The 24847-nt window shown below is 55.7% G+C and overlaps 4 protein-coding genes across 4 annotated transcripts; 3 read left to right on the top strand and 1 right to left on the bottom strand.

Annotated features, from left to right (window-relative positions):
* Positions 1 to 2845: 2845 nt before the first annotated feature.
* LBRM_20_2110 (conserved hypothetical protein) lies at positions 2846 to 5458 on the bottom strand (the record flags this gene model as incomplete). The annotated part of the gene is made up of 1 exon (XM_001564442.1): positions 2846 to 5458. The coding sequence occupies one exon, from the start codon at positions 5456 to 5458 to the stop codon at positions 2846 to 2848; it is 2613 nt and encodes an 870-aa protein (XP_001564492.1).
* A 6331-nt stretch (positions 5459 to 11789) lies between these two features.
* Positions 11790 to 16418, top strand: LBRM_20_2100 (hypothetical protein, unknown function; the record flags this gene model as incomplete). The annotated part of the gene is made up of 1 exon (XM_001564441.2): positions 11790 to 16418. A coding segment is annotated over one exon (4629 nt), but the record flags the coding sequence as incomplete, so codon positions are not given.
* Positions 16419 to 16471: 53 nt separating this feature from the next.
* On the top strand, positions 16472 to 20284 carry LBRM_20_2090 (hypothetical protein, unknown function; the record flags this gene model as incomplete). Its single annotated transcript, XM_001564440.2, has 1 exon — positions 16472 to 20284. One exon carries the CDS (start codon positions 16472 to 16474, stop codon positions 20282 to 20284), a length of 3813 nt encoding a protein of 1270 aa, XP_001564490.2.
* Positions 20285 to 20498: 214 nt separating this feature from the next.
* LBRM_20_2080 (hypothetical protein, unknown function) lies at positions 20499 to 24824 on the top strand (the record flags this gene model as incomplete). Its single annotated transcript, XM_001564439.2, has 1 exon — positions 20499 to 24824. The coding sequence occupies one exon, from the start codon at positions 20499 to 20501 to the stop codon at positions 24822 to 24824; it is 4326 nt and encodes a 1441-aa protein (XP_001564489.2).
* Positions 24825 to 24847: the final 23 nt, after the last annotated feature.

Raw genomic sequence — 24847 nt, 5'->3', positions numbered from 1 at the left:
TGTGTGTGTGTGTGTGTGTGTGTGTGTGTGTGTGTGTGAACGTACGCGTGCATCGTTGGTCACACCCCCTCCCTCTCTTTACTCGCTCTTTTCCTACCCACCAACGCGCACGCACAGGGAGAGATGCTGGTACGGGGGAGTTCTAGGCCCTACCGAGAGAGGAGAAACAACACAAAAACAAGAGCAAACAACATAAACTGTAAGAATGGAGAAGAAAGGTAAGCACAGAAAATAAGATGAACCAACAAAAAAAAAAGCAACAAACGGCGAAAGGTCTTTGGTAGGCATCTTTCTCATCTGTGTGATTAGGGGAAAGACGTCGAGGGAGGAGTGGGCACGTGAGTAACAGCGCGACGATTGAGCGGCATTAACTACGCTACCTCACCAGCATCTTTCCCACTCTTGTAACTCACCCCCTCCCACTCCGTGTCACCTCTAGGATAAGCTCACACAGTGAGGGTTCATGCATTCCTGTTGAAAAAAGCCTCGCTCAAAGCTGATGTCCCTATGAGCTGTGCGAAAATATTTCGCTACGTTTCTCCCCCTTATATTCCAATGGGCCTTCCTCACCACCACCCCACCCCTCCGTCGTACGTGCACATGCGCAAGATGGGGTGAGAAGATGGAAAGAGCGACGCACACACACACACACACACACACACACACACACACTCACTCACTACAGCACACGCCAGTCATCATTCGTTAAGATTTCTCCGATGACCACGTCTTCTTCTGCGCCAGCCGTTGTGTGTCTCTCTCCCTCTGCAATGCCCAGTAACCCATTCGAAGACACCAAGCAAGAAAAAAGAAGAATCTCAAGAAGAAAAACGAGAAAAAGATGAAAGACAACAAGAGAACAAAAGAGATGTGTCCGAGTTCGAGCACGGAAAATCGAAAAAAAAAGAGGGTGTCCGCTGATGAACAACGGCGCGCCAAGCAGGAAGCAGAAGACAGGGCGGTGGCTCCCTCCTGCGCTCATCTATCCCGATGCCCTTCTGCAGAAGGGTGGAAAGAAAAGGTGATGCTGCAGGAAATGACGCCCGCCATCTTTTTTACGTTTCTTTACGACTGTTGCGGTAGGCAGTGATCTTTTGGCAGTAGAGCGGAAGCGTTATTGTTGCTGTTGCTGCGTGTGGGGGAGGGGGGAGGCTATCCCACCTACTTTCCCTCACTCTCTCCGTTCCGCCACCTCTTCCAGAGAAATTTCGACTGAAGGATGCGTGCGCATATGCCTTTAGAAGAGTGTGCGAGAGGGAAGAAGGCAGAGATGATGGGAAAATAAAAAGAGATGCTCATTTATTACATTTTCCTTTTTTTTACAATCCTGTTTGGTATTGGGACTTCGTCAAAAATACGTGGAGGCAACCAGAAAACTCAACATCCGCCACGAAGCGTCACAAGGATCTTACAGCGAGAGATCCTGAAGGGTGCATAGCCGTGTCGTTTCTTCTCTCATAGGCTTATTGAGAACGTCGCACTCTGATGTCGAAAGGTGTGCAGGAAATCGCATCACGTAAACACCAAGACAGAGCTGAGAAAACTGGATGAAGGGAAGAGGCACACAGGGCAATCAGGTGACAGACACGTGCGCTTCAAGAAAATGAACATCATCTCCAATTCTCTTCTTCTGTACTAGACGCGTCATCACTTCTATTCGACTCCACAATACGTCAGTTTGTAGACCGCTATGTGCCGACGTAACGCGCAAAATACAGACTCCCGTGGCCGACCAACAGGAAAGAGGAGCACTTACCAGCACCCCGGCTCCCCGTCCCTCCCCCTCCACACACACGCACACAAAAAGAAAGAATGAAGACAAAACGATGCACATATTCTGAGAACGCTGCTCTCGGAAATGGGGTAGAGAGCGGCAATAATAAAGAACAATGATGAAGCACAGATGGGAAAAAAAGTGAAGAGCTTTACACGAATGACCATCGCATAGAGGAGGGGAAGCGAGGCCGAATGAGAAAGCACACGACAGAGACACATAGCATACCACACAACGCAGATCACACGCAAACCCAAACACACCTAGTAAGACAACAAGCAAATAAAAAAAAAGGCATGGGGAAAGGAATGAAAAATATGTCGACGATGGTGGTAGCGTAACGACAGAGCGCCCGCAAAAAAAAAAAAAGAAATGACACTTCGCTGTTGTAGTCTCAAAGACACAAGCAGGGAGCGACGCAAGACAAGACTCGTCCTGGAAAATTGAAGGCTGTGACACGTTAGAAAAAAAAAAGCGAGCGATAAGGCGAAACCAGAGGCACGCGAACTACAGCATATCGGAAGTAGGGCAATGAAAACTGTGTGTGGTAGCAAAGAACAAAAAAAAAAAGAACAGTGTTGTTTTTCGCGTTTCTACAGTCATTATGCCTGCAAAATGTTATTGCTAAGATGTGCTGGCTTGCTTACCTTTGTCTCATGCAATCGTGTTCAAGCGCACCGCAACACATACACACACGTACACATACACTTGCGCACGACAGAAAATGCGCGCATAAGAAATAAAAGCTCTTACAGAGAGGGACTCGTGCCGGCCGCAGACACAAAAACAAAAGAGACACGCAAAAGAGGAACGCACTCAATATTCATCCACCTTCTGTACAGATCTAACACACAGCTGCGAAAACGTTACTCCCAACGAGAAACCGACATTCGCAAGACTAAACCCACATGGAGAAACAAGCTCTACACGCAAGAAAACGAAAAAGACCTAAAAACAGACATGTACTCGCCAACACTCACTGACACACACGCGCGCGCAGGCATCTCACACAGCGGTATGGCCGCGACGACACTGTTTGTTGCTCCTGTGCAGCAGGTGCACGCGAAAATGTTACTGTAGCTCGTTGGATGCCATGTAAACATCTACCGCGTGCAGCATCTCCGGGGCGCTGTTCTCAAACTTCTTCACGAGCTCGTTGAATGACGTTCTATCCTTCTTCACCTCCTCCTCGGTGGGCTCCATTGTCTTTCCGAAGTCATCTGTTTGCAGACACACTTCGACTTGTGCGGCACGACGCGCTTCTTTTGTTCCAGGGTTCTGCACCACGGGAGCTATGCGCTGGCGAGGAACTCCTCGGTACAGTGTTGCCATGGAGAAGCAGGCATCCCCGATGTGAAACTCACGGGAAACGCCGTGCTGCTTATAGAAGACGTGCAGAGTGATGACATCCTGGTCTGGCTGCGCAAGATAGAACACAAATGTCTCGTCAAAGCGGATCACAGACGACAACACCTTTACAGAAGTCCTGTACTTCTCTTTGATGGACTTCAGCTTGATGATAACGTGGCCAGGTTCAGTGATTGGTCGACCATTGCGCAGTACATCCATCAGCATCACAACTGTGAAAGCGAGGTGGGCACCTTCAGGGATAGCACTTCTATGCTGCTCATCTGTTGAGCGGACAGATAACTCGGAGAGAGCAATTGCCTCAGGTGTCCGACGCCGGGCGCTGGGTCGTGGAGAGCGAGTAACAGATTGCGGAGAGCGGGCACTGATGTTTGGAGAAACAGGCCGACTACCTGCCTTACGTGCATTGGTCAGCTTGCGTGTTAAGTCAACAATCTCAGCCTGCAGCTTTTCGACACGCCGTTTGGCTTCATTTTGCTTTGCGCTCTGCTGCTGCACTACTTCCTCCTTGTCCTTCTCCAGGTCCCCAACCTTCTTTCGAAGCCTGTCGTTTTCGCTGGTCACACCTCGGTTCTGCTTGCGCAGAGCATCCACGGTGTCCTTCAAATCGTCATTGTCGTGCGCCAGCTTTTCAGTGTCGCGCAGTTTGCTTTCCAGGTCACTGACATATTTCTGGAGACGCTGAATCTCGTCGTCCTTGGCGGCACCCCGAGCAGCCATGGCAGCACCTTGGTACTTGGCTCTGCGTAGCTGACGGTTCGCCTCATCCTCGCTGTCCCACGTGAACTCAAGAAGTCGCATCATTTCCTCTACCGACTCTCGCTTGTCCTTCGTCAAACGCATCACACCATCCAAAAAGTTAATCACAGTGTCTCCGCCCTCAGAATCAACCTGAGCCCTTCCTACATCTCTAAGATTCGCATTTTCGTGCAGTAGCTCCACGATCTGCTTTTCGTACTCCTTAATGCGAACATGACTGATTGCCTCCTTCTGCTCTTGTGCGCTGTTAAGCTTCTTCAACTCTGCCTCTAAGTCACGCACTCTCTGCTTCAAGACTATCATTGCACGCGCATCGTCCTGGCTGTGTGGAGCTCCGGTTGCGCGACTTCCATAACTGTACCCACCGGTCGAGCGGACAGATGATAGCCTATCTGTCAATGACTCATGAGAAGCGTCTTCGAGTTGCTTCTGAGCAGCTGCGAGTCGGACCTCCATCTCTTTGCATGTTACCACCTTCTCGTCAATAACGTTTTGAAGTTCAAGAATTTTCACCTTAGCTGCATCTGCCTGATCACGAAGGTCGTCATTCGCCCTCGATACGGATTCATAGCGAGCTGCCCATTCCTCCAGTAAACAACTCTTCGCAGCCGGCTTCACAGTCGAGGAAGCATGTATCAAGCTCATCGGTACGGCTTGTGCTGATCGAGAGCCACGCCTATCATACCGAAGAGCCTGAATTTCATCTTGCAAAGACCTAACTTGATCCTTCATGGCCTGGAAAAGTGCTTCGTCGTTACGGCCTTCTGAGCTGCCATTCACCTGCAATTCGCTAATCTGGTGGCGCAACTCGTTCTCGGTGCGCACCCACTCCTTCTCCTTTTCCCAGCTTTTGTGTTGCGCCTCCTTCAGCTTCCTTTCTAGCTGTGCAACCTCTTCCTTCAATAGAAATTGCTCCAGCGGTTCCTCAACGCCGCCATTTCTGTTCCGAGCAAAAGGGGTCACAAGAGGCCTTTCCGCGCGCTTATTGAAGTCTAGCAGTTCATCGATCTTCTGCTGATACCTCTCACGCTCCTGGTCCCATAGCTCTTTTGCAGACTTCAGTGTCTCCTCATTGTCATCAAGGCGCTTTCGCAAGTCAGCGCACTGATGACGAGTGTTCTCCAACTCTTTGCTCTCGCGCAGTCTCTCCTTTTGCATTCTTTCGCATTCGCTCTGTAGTTCACGAATTCGCTTGTCAGCGCCATGGTCGCTATTGCGCTCACGGATTGACATTTGCCTCACATGTCTCTCAGCCTCTGTTAGCGACTTCCGCAGCTCCTCATTCTCTTGAATGAGCTTCATCGCCTCTCTCTGCAAGGGAAAGACATCCGAGGTATCGCTTTCCTTCTCAAGGCTCTTGATACGAATGTGATAGTTGCTGTTTTCCTCTTCAAGAACTCGGGCGTTACGGTTCGCGATACGTAGCTTTTCATCGAGTTCTTTGGCTTCGATAAAAAGATCCTTGACACGGTTCTCAAGCTCGCCTATTCGAAATTCCTTTTCTGAGAGTTGTCCCTTCAACAGCTTCAGGTGGTCTCCGGTAGCCATGCGAGACATCTTAGCTACAAAATACAACAGCGGAGATACCTGAAAAGGGAAAGAAAAGAGGAATCTTTATCTAGCATGCAAAGGCTTCTTCCGTTGTGGCGCACACTTCGGAAAGAAAACAGGTTAGCACCTAGATTGATTCTCATAAAATTTACATACAGCACCAAGTGGTAAATACAAACTAATACGCTAGGGGGTTCGTATTCCTTCGAGTGTTGTAAAAAAAAAAAAAAAGAAGCGAAATGCTATGCGTTGCAGAAAAGTACTGAAGCCAGAAAGATCCCTTAATAACAGAGTCGGTAATAGGGAAAAGGGCGCAAATAAGGATAAGGAAAGGTACATAGTAAGATGTCAAGGGAAAAGTGCAGTAACACGACAGGTTTCTCATCTGAGGAAAGCAGCACACCATAAGTTGCACTAAACTGTGCAAGAATGACTATGCTCCTCCTCACTGAGGCGCAACGAGTACTGTAGAATCAGCTCAAACCCGCGCTGGGACAGAGTTGCACACTACCTACATTACAGCTGAGAATACAGAGAACGCTTTGTAGCAGTCCCAAAAGGCACCTAGTTGCGTAATTTGCAATATGTTCTTGTTGTTGGTATTCTCCTCTGCAACATCCAATAGTGCGTATTCTCATGTCAAGTCCGAGCATATTAGGCAAAAAAGTGAAAATACTACTGTGCATGCATATTAAGGCAGAGAATCTTGCACAGCGTACAACGGAGAAAATTTCTTTCAGTGGTGTAGAGAAGATGTAATTGCTAAAGTGAAACTAGAGGAACCTTCAAATGATATATATATATATATATATATATAATAGAAGCTTTGCTGCCGTTAGAAAATATGCTGAGGTAACTTCCGAGGTTTAGGTGCACAGTTGCGTATCTACGAAAGTGTCTGTAGAGGCTTAACAAGAGGAAAGATGGAAAGCACGATAGCGTGCGGCGTTAACCTCTCCCTCTGGAGATACACTTAAGCTGTGTCAGCCAAGTATAGCTAGCTGACAGTGGCAACAAGAACATGTAGACACTGAAAATGATCAGAAACAAAATCAGCGGAATGAATAAATAAGGAGTATTGAATAGCGTCGACTAAGGTATCTAGTTCATGCCTCTAGAATGTAAGTCAGATGCCCCAACAACTGAAACGGAGAAGCCGGTCTTCTTCCTCCAGAAGTGAGTCAAAAAAAAAAAAACATATCCTATGTTTTAGTCGTAATCACACGGATGCACTCATAAGCTTCACAGCAGCAAATTACAAATCGTTTAGTAATTACAGTGTTCAGCTTTAAGGTAACTCTCCAGCATTCATATTTTGTGGTAACTACAAAAGAATGAACCTTGTGTACTCAAGCTGCGGATATTGCTCTTCGAGGAGCCTTCATGGTGTCTTGCCGTTCGAATGCTTGAGTTGACTTCCTTAAGAAACATTTTGACTCGGCTCAAAGCGTTATTACGGAAGTAATGACTACGGTGCCTTGTTGCTGCATTTTCAAACCATTTCGGTAAATTCATTGAAGACAGCATAAGCGGCAAGTAAAGGGATGCTAGTCCTAGGTAGCCTTTTGCTTGGTTCATGCCTTAATCGCCTTGATCAACACACAGAACCCCCAGGGATAAGTGCAGTGCCCGTTTCGCAAAGACTGAGGGGTACAAGAGCCACGAGCAAGTACCACTTTTTTTGACGTACGCGGTTGTATACACTTACGCAGAGCATGGCTGGCAGGGATCACGAAAGACAAGTAAGGTGCGAATGGGTATGGGTTGGCAACATCCACCAAGAAAAAAAAATATTGCACTAGCAAATTCGGACACTGTTTACTGATGTGACAATTGCCATAGCTTTTTATTGGCTCGGAGTAATAAGCCAATTGACTCAGGCAACACAATAATTACTAGCGGATTCAAGAGATAAGACGAGCATAAATTCCTCAAGCAATTAGAAACCTAGGTAGTTATTTGGTCCACAGCAACCATTTTAGCGTCCTTTGGCACTGTTCTTCTCAAGAGCAACCGAGGGGAAAGGAGCGACAAAAAAAAGACGAGCAGCTGCAACAGAAAAGTGTCCTCACAGAAAACATAGGCTTCAAGGAGAGGTCTCAGATTCCATTTGAAGTTCCAACTCACTTGATGGCCTCCACTACTTACGACTAGGTAAAATCTGTACCAGATACCTTATGATCGGTCAACAACAGTAACAGGTACAGATGATATCTCAAACTTGACTATCGCTAGCACTATGAGGAACTTTCACCCAGTTGCCTTCCACTGTTTATCATCTACAAAGCCAACGGTTGCTGGTGCCACTTCATAAGCAGCTTCGACTTCTATGCTGGAGTACACAGCGGTGAATTGTATGAAGGGTAGACTTGCCACCTTACATCACTTCTGCAAGTACTTTAATGGGTAAAAAGTGACTCAGTACGACAGTTCTAATTGAGGAAAGGGAAATGGTTCCACATGTGTACATGCAAATTGCTGACCTGCCCGCTGGGCATGCCATGCCTAGGTCTCACACTTGTTAAATGTTACGAAAGGGGTCAGCATGCTCAAGCCACTCCAAAAAGTTAATTCTTGGGTGTTTGAAAGAGCCGTCGGCCATGAAAAGTTAATCCAGTGCCAGTTCTTTTCCATAAAGAGAAATGCTTCAAACGGGGAATGTCTGTTGGATTGTCCCTAACGCGGGAGACGGACACGCCTCTTTTCCGCTCCGGAAGGTACCTCATGTCTGGCTGATAATTTGCGCTCAAAAACGTCTTCCACAGCGTCGAGGTCAGCACGGATGGGCAAGAGGTATCGTGGCTTCTACCAATTGTTTCTGCCCTCTGAGAATGCAGCATCGAAAATACCATCCGTCAAGCAAAGGATGTCATTGAAAGGCTTTCGTACCTTCATCCCCCGCGGCAGGGAATTCCTTAGCGCATCGCAAAGACTACGGGGGCTCCGCTCTTCACCGGGGGGCAAGGCAGCTTTTTCAGCTGCAAATGCCAAGCCGCACCTGCTGCTGACAGGGCCAAGTATCCACGACGTGGGGGGTTGACGCGGCGCACCGCTGCTGCTGTCAATGGAAAAGCCCTGAAAGATGTGGCGCGTGATGGCGAACACATCAGCGGCACCCAAGCAACGGGCATTGTTTCAACACGGTCCGGCTTATCTCACGCGACCCCCGCGGCACATTTGTACGGGGAGCCTTCATGTCACACAAACGGTTGCGCCACACAGGCATCAGCATGGTGGAAGGAACTGTGGTGACCTGCGAAGTGGGCGAACAAGGTTTGATGCGGTGATCATGCTGAAATCACTGAGTTCGCGCATTCCTGCAGCGCGCATGTCCGCAGCTGCATTCCACTGTGTAATAAGTGTGTGGCTGGCCCAGTAAAGTTTGCTTAGCTCATACTGAATGGCAGGAATGGATGTGAAGGGCGATTAAGCTAGCTGTATTTTGCGGTTATTTGCTGAATTAGCTATACGCCATGGGGGTTCAGTTTAGATGGTAAAGGTGAAAGTTTCAATATTACCATATTTTTTTTTTTTTTAAGCAAATGAATATCACGACGAATGAAGCATTGTGTACAAGCGCTATCAACGATGAGAAATACTCGAATACGCTGAGGTTTAACACAGTGCCACTTTATATATGAGCTGACTGCACCTCTATTACCTGGCGCTAAAAGAAGAACAATATTCATAAACACTAGGACTCCACCGCTACGCATTATTTGGACCTATTTCTATTGATAATATGTACTAGAATAAAGCAAACTCACTTCTCCTGAGAAGCCACAAAAAAGGTGCTCTTGCTTCACTTCAGAACAACTGGAGTGCAGGGCTCTATAAGAGTTAAAAAGTCGAGGGATGACGCTTTAAGCAAATCGACGTCAAGCAGGTGTGCTATCATTGAGCTTTACATCAGCCACAAAATGAAATAGTTGCATCCTTTTGTTATTGCCTCTTTACAACCTCATAAAGCAACATATTGCATCACGAGTGTATCACCGTTGCACATTCACGGGATCGGTAGTGTGATACGCCGCGAACCCCCCGTGAGAATACAGGAACCAGACACGCTGGGAGATAAATGGGGCCTTGCCGCACTTCTCGCTGCGACACTTTGTACTGATATCGTGCCTATCTGAAGGTGGCCCTAACACACACACACACACACACACACACACACACACACACACACACACACAAAGCTCTGTTTTGCACAAGTTCCTACAATCGGAGTGTCGTGATAGCCAAGCGCATTACTTGAACGTTCTGTTTGTATCACTGTATACAGATCCGCACACGCTTTCTAATACTTCGCAAACCACATCTTCGTATATATATATATATATACGAAATCTTCCCGGGGATGAAATAAGGGCTTTGAGCGTCATGCCGACAAATTCACACATCTGTTTTCTGTTCGGTGGGTATGTGGTAAAGTATATATTCTGCGATTGACAGGCTCTAATATAGTTCTCGGTATTACTTTTTTTCGTTTCACAGAAAAACAAAGAGGAGTAGCTTAGTTGCGAGCGTCGAGAGCTCGTTAGTCAAGCAGCGGAAGGAGTATCTAGTCAAGAGGACTCATTAATTCGCTTTTTAACTCGAACCATCATCTAGTCTGATGTCTGTGATAAGTCTTACAGGAGGACTGTATCCTCAAAAAGTCTGCAGCTGCCTCAGCACACGGGACTCGCGAAAATGTAAATCGTGGGATCTCTATTTCTCATGGCATTCAATTGAAGATACGTTAAGTATGCTATTGACTTGTCTTCTTTTTTCACCCCAGTAATTGCAGGCTTAACTTTAAGTGCTGGAAATGCTCTGTTGGTACTGAGGGTGCGATCTAAGTACAACCTTCTAGTGCATAAAAGTTCGTGAGGCGTAAATCGAAAAAAGGGAGTGGGTGTTGAACTACTGTATGCTAAAGGGTAGTTTCCCTTTGACTGCACCGATGAAAGAGCTACACAGATATGTTTTGTTTCTAAGAATCCATTCCAAATTGTGTGCAGTCTTCGAGTGCGCATCGCAATGGGCGAATAAATGCGTATTTCCACAGCGTCACCTACTAAATGGTGCATTAAGATCCAGACATTTGCTTGCAGCAGACTTGAGCCGCACGAGGACACGTATGTGAGGCTTTCCTTTCATTCCCTTTGTCTGAAAATTTCAAAACGAGTCTTGCATAACCCTAATAAATGCAACCTGTATGTGTACACGGGACCTCAAGCCTCTCATTGTTGCATGCTGCTTTCGTACTTACCTTGGGTAAAACAACAACAAAAAAGATGAAGTCAATATTTGGCTATACCACTTGGAAAGCCACGCGATGTAGTTAATTCAAACAGATAGAAAATGCTGATGCAGTTTTTTTCTGCTGTTTTCCTAAGAAAGTTAACACCGCGGCATCACAGCGCTCTCGATTTTCATGTTATAGAACCAGTTCGTTGACGTTTATCTAGAAATACTCCATTTTCGTCGTAGCGGAATTAAATGTTCTGCTTTTGAATGGAAATTCTTGACACTCGTGTCGAGCGTTGTATTCTCTTACACCTCATGTTGCACACTCCACCTCCTTACCTTTTCGTCCCCTCTTTGCTCTCCAGATAGCTTTCATAAGTCTCTCTATCTTTCGTACTCACGAACAGTATATAGCGGAATTTCTGTTTCTGGACATGCTTTCGGAATCTCGTTTTCAACTTCTCTCGGACACTTTTTCCGCGCTACCAAAATTTTCCCACTCGCGAAAAGAAACTTAGTTGGATCGGAAATACAGTATCGTATTTTCGCTCTTCAATTTGCGCGTTGCTAGCGCCTTGTCTATTTTCTCAGTCTCGATCACTCTTGCAGTTTTGTAAGTTGTGTATCCACATCGCTTTTTTTTTTTTTATGATTATTTCGTTTAGGTCCTTCGCTACTTTTCTCCTGCCATTTTTACCATTCGTCTTTTTTTGTACTAAGCCGCTATTGTGTGCTTTAGCTTTCTCATTGTTCAAAAGGCCAAAAGTATTCTGCTTGGGCTCTCTCAACAGTACTAAAGAGCATTATCCGTGATCAGTAAATCTTGACCCGTCTCATCCACTTTCAAGGAGTCGAAGCGTAGAGTTGGTTTTCGGGTGTCTTTTCTCCCGTTTTGTGTGGCTAGCACGTGGTAGACGCAGGTTTTAGAAGTTGACTCTTTTTGAGGTGTTTCTGAATTGCACGTGGTTTCATCAGGACTATCGCTACATGCTTGCATGAGAAAGTAGAGTTATCAGAAGCCTTCTCAATTTTTTTCTTCCTGAAGCGATTATCATTCAGTACATAGTTTTCTTTAGAGGGACTCTCTGTAAACACAGTGACGATGTCCTATATACCTCTGGAAGGGTCTGTTGTGTCTTATGAGTTTCTGGATGCTCATAAGGAGTGGCTGTGGGGTGTTGGGACTGTTACTCGCTGTGATGACCGTGTGTGCGTAATCAAGCAGTGGGTGGGCGCCACAGTAGATGAAACTATGGTGACAAAACTAGAGAGTGAAGCCGCTTCTTCGAAGGCTGAAGCGAAGGCCTACCAAGAGCGTCTCCTCGCCATTCGCGGGCACATTAACTCACAGGACTCTAGAACTTCCAAGGAGGAGAGAGAGCGAACGTCACAGGAGTTGTCAGAGTGCCTTGCCTTAATTGGCAAACATCGAAATCACTCTCGATCATTGTTGGCTGATCTGGAAAGGATAAAGGGATCTTCGGTAATGCAGGTGAAATGCCAACATTTCGCCCCAGCGTCTTCTTCCATAACAGTCCTCTGTAGTTCCGTTCTGCGGGTCATATCGCAGACGACAGTTCCGTTTCTCTTGCTTTCCTCAGAGGAAGTAGATTCTATGGAGGAGGTGATTCAGAGTCGCAACCAGCTCAACAGTGAGCTTCATAAACTGCGCGCCGCCGTTGAGGCGGCGAATATCGAAAATGATGACTTGCACAATCAGCTTCACCACCTCGCCGAGCAGCTGAAGTGCATGGAGAATGTATCGACACCCATAGGAATTTCTGATGGTGTAGAGAGCGGATCTGTTTTCTCCGAAAAACTTAAAGAGCACCAGCATTTGGACTTGCTATCGGCATGGGACAAGAACGCAGCGTCGGTAGTGACTGACCATACTATAACATTTCCTTGGGTTGATGGAGATACCCTGTTACATCACAAACCCGAGGAAACGAAATCCGTCTTTATCGCGGAGGCTGCCTTTGCATGTTGCGCGCCGATTCAGTGCGTGACAAATCTGAAAATGGCAGCCCGTGGAAAACACCTTTCTGCAGAATTCTCCGTCAGCCATCCCGCAACTTTGACAACGAAGGAGATCAATCAGAGGCTCTCAAGCTACCCTTTTCCATCTATGCACGGCCTTCATGAGGATCCTCTGGGTGCAAAGACTGGGCTCGACAAAGCTATCGAACGCCTTGAGCACGCCCTGGGCATTCCAGAAGGTAAGCATGAAGGTCTATGCTTCGACGAGTTCATGGAAAACATGCCAGACACCACTTTTAGCAGCGACAAAGATGCGTACGAGAGCGAAATTGGAGACTTACTCATGCTCCTCGACAAGCTCAATAACGAGAATCGTTCCCTACAATACACTCTAGACAAATCTGCTATCGAGTTGAAGAAGCAGCTTGCAGCGTCTCAGAGAGATCAAGATGCACTACACACCGAGGTTGCTCAGCTCCGCCATATTGTCGCAAAGCTTAAGGACCTTGCAGAACAACAGGAGAAACAACTTGAAGAACATCGCCTGCAGAAAAAACGGGCTGAACAAACTCGATTCCGCCACCACCTTGCTCTCCTAGAAGACCCAGCACGGAACTCAGAGTACGCTGTTACAATAGATGAATACCACCGTCAAAAAGAAGCTGCCGATAACCTTCAGGCGGCAGTCATTGTGCAAAAAGCGAAGACTGACGAAATGCATCAGCTCCTCAAAGACTACGAGCTGCAGTGTACCCAGGCCACTGACCAGCTCAGTGAACTCAAAGAAGCCTTGGCTGTCAACGAAGAAGAAAAAAATCAAAATTTGCGTGCCATCGAATCCGAACTCATGGATACCCTAATCCAGCTCAAGGCTGCAGAAGCATACGCCCAGGTTCTCCTACAAGTCAACACCAAACAGAAAGAAGAGCTTACCGCTTTCCGACAAAAGCGTATTAAAGCTCTCGCCCAACGAGAAGCTAGCGGCTGTCTACCTTCGCCCACTTCTTCTAAAACAGAATCAGCGCCACATCATCCCATTTCCCCAACCGAAATCACAAGAGAACCGCTGTACGCTGTGACACTGGAGGAGTACCGCGACAGGGATGCGGCCGTGGGGCAGCTTGCTGCGGAGCTGGAGGAGAAGAGGGCCGAGGCGGAGAAGCTTGCTGCGGAGCTGGAGGAGAAGAGTGCTGAGGCGGAGAAGCTTGCTGCGGAGGTGGTGGAGCAGAGGGCCGAGGCGGAGAAGCTTGCGGCGGAGCTGGAGGAGCAGAGGGCTGAGGCGGAGAAGCTTGCGGCGGAGGTGGCGGCCTTCCGCGCGAAGCGCAACGCTGCGCTGGAGGCCCGCGACGCGGACGGCACGCTGCCCGTGCTGGAGAAGGCTGTGGCCGCGGACGAGGCGGCTGCGCAGGCGCTGGACCCGCGGCAGATCGCCGACGGGCCGCTGTACGCTGTGACGTTGGAGGAACTGTTGCGGGCACGAGAGGAGGCGGCACGCAATGTAGAGGCGATGGATGACAATGCTGCTGCCTTGGAGTCAGAACTGCTGGATGTGTTGATGCAGTCGAAGGTGATGAAAGGCGAAAACGCTGCTCTGGAGGATCTCTGCAAGGAAAAGGATGCTGCGGTAGCTGACCTTGAGAAGCACGACGTGCGTGCGAACAACAGCGACAAGGCGAAGCCACAGACTACTTCGCGCCACAGCAAGGTGTTTGAGGGCGAGGAATGGGGCACTGTTATGGCCACTAAGCCCCATGCGCTTCACGAGGCATTTGTGTCCGATGTGTGCGCCGCGTGCCGCGTGGGGCGCGATGATCTCTCCGAGGTGACGTTTGCACTTGGGAGTCTGATGGCCGGCGTGAGTGTGACGCATAATAGCGACATCAGCTGCGACGACATTGCAAAGCTTGTGATGGACTACCACTATCCGAATGTGTGGGCACTGTATGCGAAGCGTTGGACTCCCAAGGATGGCCTGGATGCGGCGAAGGACATGATCACCGAGCTTCAGGTCGCGCTAGCAGCGAAGGAGGAGGAGGCCGCCAAGAATGCAGCAGAGCTGGAGGAGCAGAGGGCCGAGGCGGAGAAGCTTGCTGCGGAGGTGGTGGAGCAGAGGGCCGAGGCGGAGAAGCTTGCTGCGGAGCTGGTTGAGCAGAGGGCCGAGGCGGAGAAGCTTGCGGCGGAGGTGGCGGCCTTCCGCGCGAAGCGCAACGCTGCGCTGGAGGCCCGCGACGCGGACGGCACGCTGCCCGTGCTGGAGAAGGCTGTGGCCGCGGACGAGGCGGCTGCGCAGGCGCTGGACCCGCGGCAGATCGCCGACGGGCCGCTGTACGCTGTGACGCTGGAGGAGTACCGCGACAGGGATGCGGCCGTGGGGCAGCTTGCTGCGGAGCTGGAGGAGCAGAGGGCCGAGGCGGAGAAGCTTGCGGCGGAGCTGGTGGAGCAGAGGGCTGAGGCGGGGAAGCTTGCGGCGGAGGTGGCGGCCTTCTGCGCGAAGCGCAATGCTGCGCTGGAGGCCCGCGACGCGGACGGCACGCTGCCCGTGCTGGAGAAGGCTGTGGCCCCGGACGAGGCGGCTGCGCAGGCGCTGGACCCGCGGCATATCGCCGACGGGCCGCTGTACGCTGTGACGCTGGAGGAGTACCGCGACAGGGATGCGGCCGTGGGGCAGCTTGCTGCGGAGCTGGAGGAGCAGAGGGCTGAGGCGGAGAAGCTTGCGGCGGAGCTGGAGGAGCAGAGGGCTGAGGCGGGGAAGCTTGCTGCGGAGCTGGAGGAGAAGAGGGCCGAGGCGGAGAAGCTTGCTGCGGAGCTGGAGGAGAAGAGGGCCGAGGCGGAGAAGCTTGCTGCGGAGCTGGAGGAGAAGAGGGCCGAGGCGGAGAAGCTTGCTGCGGAGGTGGTGGAGAAGAGGGCCGAGGCGGAGAAGCTTGCTGCGGAGCTGGAGGAGCAGAGGGCCGAGGCGGAGAAGCTTGCTGCGGAGCTGGAGGAGAAGAGGGCCGAGGCGGAGAAGCTTGCTGCGGAGCTGGAGGAGAAGAGGGCCGAGGCGGAGAAGCTTGCTGCGGAGCTGGAGGAGCAGAGGGCCGAGGCGGAGAAGCTTGCTGCGGAGGTGGTGGAGCAGAGGGCCGAGGCGGAGAAGCTTGCGGCGGAGCTGGAGGAGCAGAGGGCTGAGGCGGAGAAGCTTGCGGCGGAGGTGGCGGCCTTCCGCGCGAAGCGCAACGCTGCGCTGGAGGCCCGCGACGCGGACGGCACGCTGCCCGTGCTGGAGAAGGCTGTGGCCGCGGACGAGGCGGCTGCGCAGGCGCTGGACCCGCGGCAGATCGCCGACGGGCCGCTGTACGCTGTGACGCTGGAGGAGTACCGCGACAGGGATGCGGCCGTGGGGCAGCTTGCTGCGGAGCTGGAGGAGCAGAGGGCCGAGGCGGAGAAGCTTGCTGCGGAGCTGGAGGAGCAGAGGGCCGAGGCGGAGAAGCTTGCTGCGGAGCTGGAGGAGCAGAGGGCCGAGGCGGAGAAGCTTGCTGCGGAGGTGGTGGAGCAGAGGGCCGAGGCGGAGAAGCTTGCGGCGGAGGTGGCGGCCTTCCGCGCGAAGCGCAACGCTGCGCTGGAGGCCCGCGACGCGGACGGCACGCTGCCCGTGCTGGAGAAGGCTGTGGCCGCGGACGAGGCGGCTGCGCAGGCGCTGGACCCGCGGCAGATCGCCGACGGGCCGCTGTACGCTGTGACGTTGGAGGAACTGTTGCGGGCACGAGAGGAGGCGGCACGCCGACGTCGACGCTATAGCGACTCAGCTGCGACGACATTGCAAAGCTTGTGATGGACTACCACTATCCGAATGTGTGGGCACTGTATGCGAAGCGTTGGACTCCCAAGGATGGCCTGGATGCGGCGAAGGACATGATCACCGAGCTTCAGGTCGCGCTAGCAGCGAAGGAGGAGGAGGCCGCCAAGAATGCAGCAGAGCTGGAGGAGCAGAGGGCCGAGGCGGAGAAGCTTGCTGCGGAGCTGGTGGAGCAGAGGGCCGAGGCGGAGAAGCTTGCGGCGGAGCTGGTGGAGCAGAGGGCTGAGGCGGAGAAGCTTGCTGCGGAGCTGGTGGAGCAGAGGGCCGAGGCGGAGAAGCTTGCTGCGGAGCTGGTGGAGCAGAGGGCCGAGGCGGAGAAGCTTGCTGCGGAGCTGGAGGAGAAGAGGGCCGAGGCGGAGAAGCTTGCGGCGGAGCTGGAGGAGCAGAGGGCTGAGGCGGAGAAGCTTGCTGCGGAGCTGGAGGAGCAGAGGGCCGAGGCGGAGAAGCTTGCGGCGGAGCTGGAGGAGCAGAGGGCCGAGGCGGAGAAGCTTGCTGCGGAGCTGGTTGAGCAGAGGGCCGAGGCGGAGAAGCTTGCGGCGGAGGTGGCGGCCTTCCGCGCGAAGCGCAACGCTGCGCTGGAGGCCCGCGACGCGGACGGCACGCTGCCCGTGCTGGAGAAGGCTGTGGCCGCGGACGAGGCGGCTGCGCAGGCGCTGGACCCGCGGCAGATCGCCGACGGGCCGCTGTACGCTGTGACGCTGGAGGAGTACCGCGACAGGGATGCGGCCGTGGGGCAGCTTGCTGCGGAGCTGGAGGAGCAGAGGGCCGAGGCGGAGAAGCTTGCTGCGGAGCTGGTGGAGCAGAGGGCCGAGGCGGAGAAGCTTGCGGCGGAGCTGGAGGAGAAGAGGGCCGAGGCGGAGAAGCTTGCTGCGGAGGTGGTGGAGAAGAGGGCCGAGGCGGAGAAGCTTGCGGCGGAGCTGGAGGAGCAGAGGGCCGAGGCGGAGAAGCTTGCGGCGGAGCTGGTGGAGCAGAGGGCCGAGGCGGAGAAGCTTGCTGCGGAGGTGGTGGAGCAGAGGGCCGAGGCGGAGAAGCTTGCGGCGGAGGTGGCGGCCTTCCGCGCGAAGCGCAATGCTGCGCTGGAGGCCCGCGACGCGGACGGCACGCTGCCCGTGCTGGAGAAGGCTGTGGCCGCGGACGAGGCGGCTGCGCAGGCGCTGGACCCGCGGCAGATCGCCGACGGGCCGCTGTACGCTGTGACGTTGGAGGAACTGTTGCAGGCACGAGAGGAGGCGGCACGCAATGTAGAGGCGATGGATGACAATGCTGCTGCCTTGGAGTCAGAACTGCTGGATGTGTTGATGCAGTTGAAGGTGATGAAAGGCGAAAACGCTGCTCTGGAGGATCTCTGCAAGGAAAAGGATGCTGCGGTAGCTGACCTTGAGAAGCACGACGTGCGTGCGAACAACAGCGACAAGGCGAAGCCACAGACTACTTCGCGCCACAGCAAGGTGTTTGAGGGCGAGGAATGGGGCACTGTTATGGCCACTAAGCCCCATGCGCTTCACGAGGCATTTGTGTCCGATGTGTGCGCCGCGTGCCGCGTGGGGCGCGATGATCTCTCCGAGGTGACGTTTGCACTTGGGAGTCTGATGGCCGGCGTGAGTGTGACGCATAATAGCGACATCAGCTGCGACGACATTGCAAAGCTTGTGATGGACTACCACTATCCGAATGTGTGGGCACTGTATGCGAAGCGTTGGACTCCCAAGGATGGCCTGGATGCGGCGAAGGACATGATCACCGAGCTTCAGGTCGCGCTAGCAGCGAAGGAGGAGGAGGCCGCCAAGAATGCAGCAGAGCTGGAGGAGCAGAGGGCCGAGGCGGAGAAGCTTGCGGCGGAGGTGGTGGAGCAGAGGGCCGAGGCGGAGAAGCTTGCTGCGGAGGTGGAGGAGCAGAGGGCCGAGGCGGAGAAGCTTGCGGCGGAGCTGGAGGAGCAGAGGGCCGAGGCGGAGAAGCTTGCTGCGGAGCTGGTGGAGCAGAGGGCCGAGGCGGAGAAGCTTGCGGCGGAGGTGGCGGCCTTCCGCGCGAAGCGCAACGCTGCGCTGGAGGCCCGCGACGCGGACGGCACGCTGCCCGTGCTGGAGAAGGCTGTGGCCGCGGACGAGGCGGCTGCGCAGGCGCTGGACCCGCGGCAGATCGCCGACGGGCCGCTGTACGCTGTGACGCTGGAGGAGTACCGCGACAGGGATGCGGCCGTGGGGCAGCTTGCTGCGGAGCTGGAGGAGCAGAGGGCTGAGGCGGAGAAGCTTGCGGCGGAGCTGGTGGAGCAGAGGGCCGAGGCGGAGAAGCTTGCTGCGGAGCTGGAGGAGCAGAGGGCCGAGGCGGAGAAGCTTGCTGCGGAGCTGGTGGAGCAGAGGGCCGAGGCGGAGAAGCTTGCGGCGGAGCTGGAGGAGAAGAGGGCCGAGGCGGAGAAGCTTGCTGCGGAGCTGGTGGAGCAGAGGGCCGAGGCGGAGAAGCTTGCGGCGGAGCTGGAGGAGCAGAGGGCCGAGGCGGAGAAGCTTGCTGCGGAGCTGGTGGAGCAGAGGGCCGAGGCGGAGAAGCTTGCTGCGGAGCTGGTGGAGCAGAGGGCCGAGGCGGAGAAGCTTGCGGCGGAGGTGGCGGCCTTCCGCGCGAAGCGCGATGCTGCGCTGGAGGCCCTCGACGCGGACGGCACGCTGCCCGTGCTGGAGAAGGCTGTGGCCGCGGACGAGGCGGCTGCGCAGGCGCTGGACCCGCGGCAGATCGCCGACGGGCCGCTGTACGCTGTGACGCTGGAGGAGTACCGCGACAGGGATGCGGCCGTGGGGCAGCTTGCTGCGGAGCTGGAGGAGCAGAGGGCCGAGGCGGAGAAGCTTGCTGCGGAGCTGGTGGAGCAGAGGGCCGAGGCGGAGAAGCTTGCGGCGGAGCTGGAGGAGAAGAGGGCCGAGGCGGAGAAGCTTGCTGCGGAGCTGGTGGAGCAGAGGGCCGAGGCGGAGAAGCTTGCGGCGGAGCTGGAGGAGCAGAGGGCCGAGGCGGAGAAGCTTGCGGCGGAGCTGGTGGAGCAGAGGGCCGAGGCGGAGAAGCTTGCTGCGGAGGTGGCGGCCTTCCGCGCGAAGCGCAATGTTGCGCTGGAGGCCCGCGACGCGGACGGCACGCTGCCCGTGCTGGAGAAGGCTGTGGCCGCGGACGAGGCGGCTGCGCAGGCGCTGGACCCGCGGCATATCGCCGACGGGCCGCTGTACGCTGTGACGCTGGAGGAGTACCGCGACAGGGATGCGGCCGTGGGGCAGCTTGCTGCGGAGCTGGAGGAGCAGAGGGCTGAGGCGGAGAAGCTTGCGGCGGAGCTGGAGGAGCAGAGGGCTGAGGCGGGGAAGCTTGCGGCGGAGGTGGCGGCCTTCCGCGCGAAGCGCAATGCTGCGCTGGAGGCCCGCGACGCGGACGGCACGCTGCCCGTGCTGGAGAAGGCTGTGGCCGCGGACGAGGCGGCTGCGCAGGCGCTGGACCCGCGGCAGATCGCCGACGGGCCGCTGTACGCTGTGACGTTGGAGGAACTGTTGCAGGCACGAGAGGAGGCGGCACGCAATGTAGAGGCGATGGATGACAATGCTGCTGCCTTGGAGTCAGAACTGCTGGATGTGTTGATGCAGTTGAAGGTGATGAAAGGCGAAAACGCTGCTCTGGAGGATCTCTGCAAGGAAAAGGATGCTGCGGTAGCTGACCTTGAGAAGCACGACGTGCGTGCGAAAAAGGGCGACAAGGCGAGCCGCGTTAAGGTCAGATGCACTACACACCGAGGTTGCTCAGCTCCGCCATATTGTCGCAAAGCTTAAGGACCTTGCAGAACAACAGGAGAAACAACTTGAAGAACATCGCCTGCAGAAAAAACGGGCTGAACAAACTCGATTCCGCCACCACCTTGCTCTCCTAGAAGACCCAGCACGGAACTCAGAGTACGCTGTTACAATAGATGAATACCACCGTCAAAAAGAAGCTGCCGATAACCTTCAGGCGGCAGTCATTGTGCAAAAAGCGAAGACTGACGAAATGCATCAGCTCCTCAAAGACTACGAGCTGCAGTGTACCCAGGCCACTGACCAGCTCAGTGAACTCAAAGAAGCCTTGGCTGTCAACGAAGAAGAAAAAAATCAAAATTTGCGTGCCATCGAATCCGAACTCATGGATACCCTAATCCAGCTCAAGGCTGCAGAAGCATACGCCCAGGTTCTCCTACAAGTCAACACCAAACAGAAAGAAGAGCTTACCGCTTTCCGACAAAAGCGTATTAAAGCTCTCGCCCAACGAGAAGCTAGCGGCTGTCTACCTTCGCCCACTTCTTCTAAAACAACAGAATCAGCGCCACATCATCCCATTTCCCCAACCGAAATCACAAGAGAACCGCTGTACGCTGTGACACTGGAGGAGTACCGCGACAGGGATGCGGCCGTGGGGCAGCTTGCTGCGGAGCTGGAGGAGCAGAGGGCCGAGGCGGAGAAGCTTGCTGCGGAGCTGGTGGAGCAGAGGGCCGAGGCGGAGAAGCTTGCGGCGGAGCTGGAGGAGAAGAGGGCCGAGGCGGAGAAGCTTGCTGCGGAGCTGGTGGAGCAGAGGGCCGAGGCGGAGAAGCTTGCTGCGGAGCTGGAGGAGCAGAGGGCCGAGGCGGAGAAGCTTGCTGCGGAGCTGGTGGAGCAGAGGGCCGAGGCGGAGAAGCTTGCGGCGGAGGTGGCGGCCTTCCGCGCGAAGCGCAATGCTGCGCTGGAGGCCCGCGACGCGGACGGCACGCTGCCCGTGCTGGAGAAGGCTGTGGCCGCGGACGAGGCGGCTGCGCAGGCGCTGGACCCGCGGCAGATCGCCGACGGGCCGCTGTACGCTGTGACGCTGGAGGAGTACCGCGACAGGGATGCGGCCGTGGGGCAGCTTGCTGCGGAGCTGGAGGAGCAGAGGGCCGAGGCGGAGAAGCTTGCTGCGGAGCTGGAGGAGCAGAGGGCCGAGGCGGAGAAGCTTGCTGCGGAGCTGGAGGAGAAGAGGGCCGAGGCGGAGAAGCTTGCTGCGGAGCTGGTGGAGCAGAGGGCCGAGGCGGAGAAGCTTGCTGCGGAGCTGGAGGAGCAGAGGGCCGAGGCGGAGAAGCTTGCTGCGGAGCTGGTGGAGCAGAGGGCCGAGGCGGAGAAGCTTGCTGCGGAGCTGGAGGAGAAGAGTGCTGAGGCGGAGAAGCTTGCGGCGGAGCTGGAGGAGCAGAGGGCCGAGGCGGAGAAGCTTGCTGCGGAGCTGGAGGAGCAGAGGGCCGAGGCGGAGAAGCTTGCTGCGGAGGTGGTGGAGCAGAGGGCCGAGGCGGAGAAGCTTGCTGCGGAGCTGGTGGAGCAGAGGGCCGAGGCGGAGAAGCTTGCTGTGGAGCTGGAGGAGCAGAGGGCCGAGGCGGAGAAGCTTGCGGCGGAGCTGGTGGAGCAGAGGGCCGAGGCGGAGAAGCTTGCTGCGGAGCTGGAGGAGCAGAGGGCCGAGGCGGAGAAGCTTGCTGTGGAGCTGGAGGAGCAGAGGGCCGAGGCGGAGAAGCTTGCGGCGGAGCTGGAGGAGAAGAGGGCCGAGGCGGAGAAGCTTGCTGCGGAGCTGGAGGAGCAGAGGGCCGAGGCGGAGAAGCTTGCTGCGGAGCTGGAGGAGCAGAGGGCCGAGGCGGAGAAGCTTGCGGCGGAGCTGGAGGAGAAGAGTGCTGAGGCGGAGAAGCTTGCGGCGGAGCTGGAGGAGCAGAGGGCCGAGGCGGAGAAGCTTGCTGCGGAGCTGGAGGAGCAGAGGGCCGAGGCGGAGAAGCTTGCTGCGGAGGTGGTGGAGCAGAGGGCCGAGGCGGAGAAGCTTGCTGCGGAGCTGGTGGAGCAGAGGGCCGAGGCGGAGAAGCTTGCTGTGGAGCTGGAGGAGCAGAGGGCCGAGGCGGAGAAGCTTGCGGCGGAGCTGGTGGAGCAGAGGGCCGAGGCGGAGAAGCTTGCTGCGGAGCTGGTGGAGCAGAGGGCCGAGGCGGAGAAGCTTGCTGCGGAGCTGGAGGAGCAGAGGGCCGAGGCGGAGAAGCTTGCTGCGGAGCTGGAGGAGCAGAGGGCCGAGGCGGAGAAGCTTGCGGCGGAGCTGGTGGAGCAGAGGGCCGAGGCGGAGAAGCTTGCGGCGGAGGTGGCGGCCTTCCGCGCGAAGCGCAACGCTGCGCTGGAGGCCCGCGACGCGGACGGCACGCTGCCCGTGCTGGAGAAGGCTGTGGCCGCGGACGAGGCGGCTGCGCAGGCGCTGGACCCGCGGCAGATCGCCGACGGGCCGCTGTACGCTGTGACGTTGGAGGAACTGTTACAGGCACGAGAGGAGGCGGCACGCAATGTAGAGGCGATGGATGACAATGCTGCTGCCTTGGAGTCAGAACTGCTGGATGTGTTGATGCAGTTGAAGGTGATGAAAGGCGAAAACGCTGCTCTGGAGGATCTCTGCAAGGAAAAGGATGCTGCGGTAGCTGACCTTGAGAAGCACGACGTGCGTGCGAACAACAGCGACAAGGCGAAGCCACAGACTACTTCGCGCCACAGCAAGGTGTTTGAGGGCGAGGAATGGGGCACTGTTATGGCCACTAAGCCCCATGCGCTTCACGAGGCATTTGTGTCCGATGTGTGCGCCGCGTGCCGCGTGGGGCGCGATGATCTCTCCGAGGTGACGTTTGCACTTGGGAGTCTGATGGCCGGCGTGAGTGTGACGCATAATAGCGACATCAGCTGCGACGACATTGCAAAGCTTGTGATGGACTACCACTATCCGAATGTGTGGGCACTGTATGCGAAGCGTTGGACTCCCAAGGATGGCCTGGATGCGGCGAAGGACATGATCACCGAGCTTCAGGTCGCGCTAGCAGCGAAGGAGGAGGAGGCCGCCAAGAATGCAGCAGAGCTGGAGGAGCAGAGGGCCGAGGCGGAGAAGCTTGCTGCGGAGCTGGTGGAGCAGAGGGCCGAGGCGGAGAAGCTTGCGGCGGAGCTGGTGGAGCAGAGGGCTGAGGCGGAGAAGCTTGCTGCGGAGCTGGTGGAGCAGAGGGCCGAGGCGGAGAAGCTTGCTGCGGAGCTGGTGGAGCAGAGGGCCGAGGCGGAGAAGCTTGCTGCGGAGCTGGAGGAGAAGAGGGCCGAGGCGGAGAAGCTTGCGGCGGAGCTGGAGGAGCAGAGGGCTGAGGCGGAGAAGCTTGCTGCGGAGCTGGAGGAGCAGAGGGCCGAGGCGGAGAAGCTTGCGGCGGAGCTGGAGGAGCAGAGGGCCGAGGCGGAGAAGCTTGCTGCGGAGCTGGAGGAGAAGAGTGCTGAGGCGGAGAAGCTTGCTGCGGAGGTGGTGGAGCAGAGGGCCGAGGCGGAGAAGCTTGCTGCGGAGCTGGAGGAGCAGAGGGCCGAGGCGGAGAAGCTTGCTGCGGAGCTGGAGGAGAAGAGGGCCGAGGCGGAGAAGCTTGCTGCGGAGCTGGTGGAGCAGAGGGCTGAGGCGGAGAAGCTTGCGGCGGAGCTGGAGGAGCAGAGGGCCGAGGCGGAGAAGCTTGCTGCGGAGCTGGTGGAGCAGAGGGCCGAGGCGGAGAAGCTTGCTGCGGAGCTGGAGGAGCAGAGGGCCGAGGCGGAGAAGCTTGCGGCGGAGCTGGAGGAGCAGAGGGCCGAGGCGGAGAAGCTTGCTGCGGAGCTGGAGGAGCAGAGGGCCGAGGCGGAGAAGCTTGCTGCGGAGCTGGTGGAGCAGAGGGCCGAGGCGGAGAAGCTTGCTGTGGAGCTGGAGGAGCAGAGGGCCGAGGCGGAGAAGCTTGCTGCGGAGCTGGAGGAGCAGAGGGCCGAGGCGGAGAAGCTTGCTGCGGAGCTGGAGGAGCAGAGGGCCGAGGCGGAGAAGCTTGCGGCGGAGCTGGTGGAGCAGAGGGCCGAGGCGGAGAAGCTTGCGGCGGAGGTGGCGGCCTTCCGCGCGAAGCGCAACGCTGCGCTGGAGGCCCGCGACGCGGACGGCACGCTGCCCGTGCTGGAGAAGGCTGTGGCCGCGGACGAGGCGGCTGCGCAGGCGCTGGACCCGCGGCAGATCGCCGACGGGCCGCTGTACGCTGTGACGTTGGAGGAACTGTTACAGGCACGAGAGGAGGCGGCACGCAATGTAGAGGCGATGGATGACAATGCTGCTGCCTTGGAGTCAGAACTGCTGGATGTGTTGATGCAGTCGAAGGTGATGAAAGGCGAAAACGCTGCTCTGGAGGATCTCTGCAAGGAAAAGGATGCTGCGGTAGCTGACCTTGAGAAGCACGACGTGCGTGCGAACAACAGCGACAAGGCGAAGCCACAGACTACTTCGCGCCACCGACGTCTGCGCTTCCGAGGCATTTGTGTCCGATGTGTGCGCCGCGTGCCGCGTGGGGCGCGATGATCTCTCCGAGGTGACGTTTGCAC

This window comes from Leishmania braziliensis (assembly GCF_000002845.2).
Source record: "Leishmania braziliensis MHOM/BR/75/M2904 contig, possible fusion of chromosomes 20 and 34".
Lineage (NCBI taxonomy): Eukaryota > Euglenozoa > Kinetoplastea > Trypanosomatida > Trypanosomatidae > Leishmania > Leishmania braziliensis.
The sequence above is the reverse complement of the archived record's forward strand: the minus strand, read 5'-3'. Positions and strand labels throughout refer to the sequence as shown.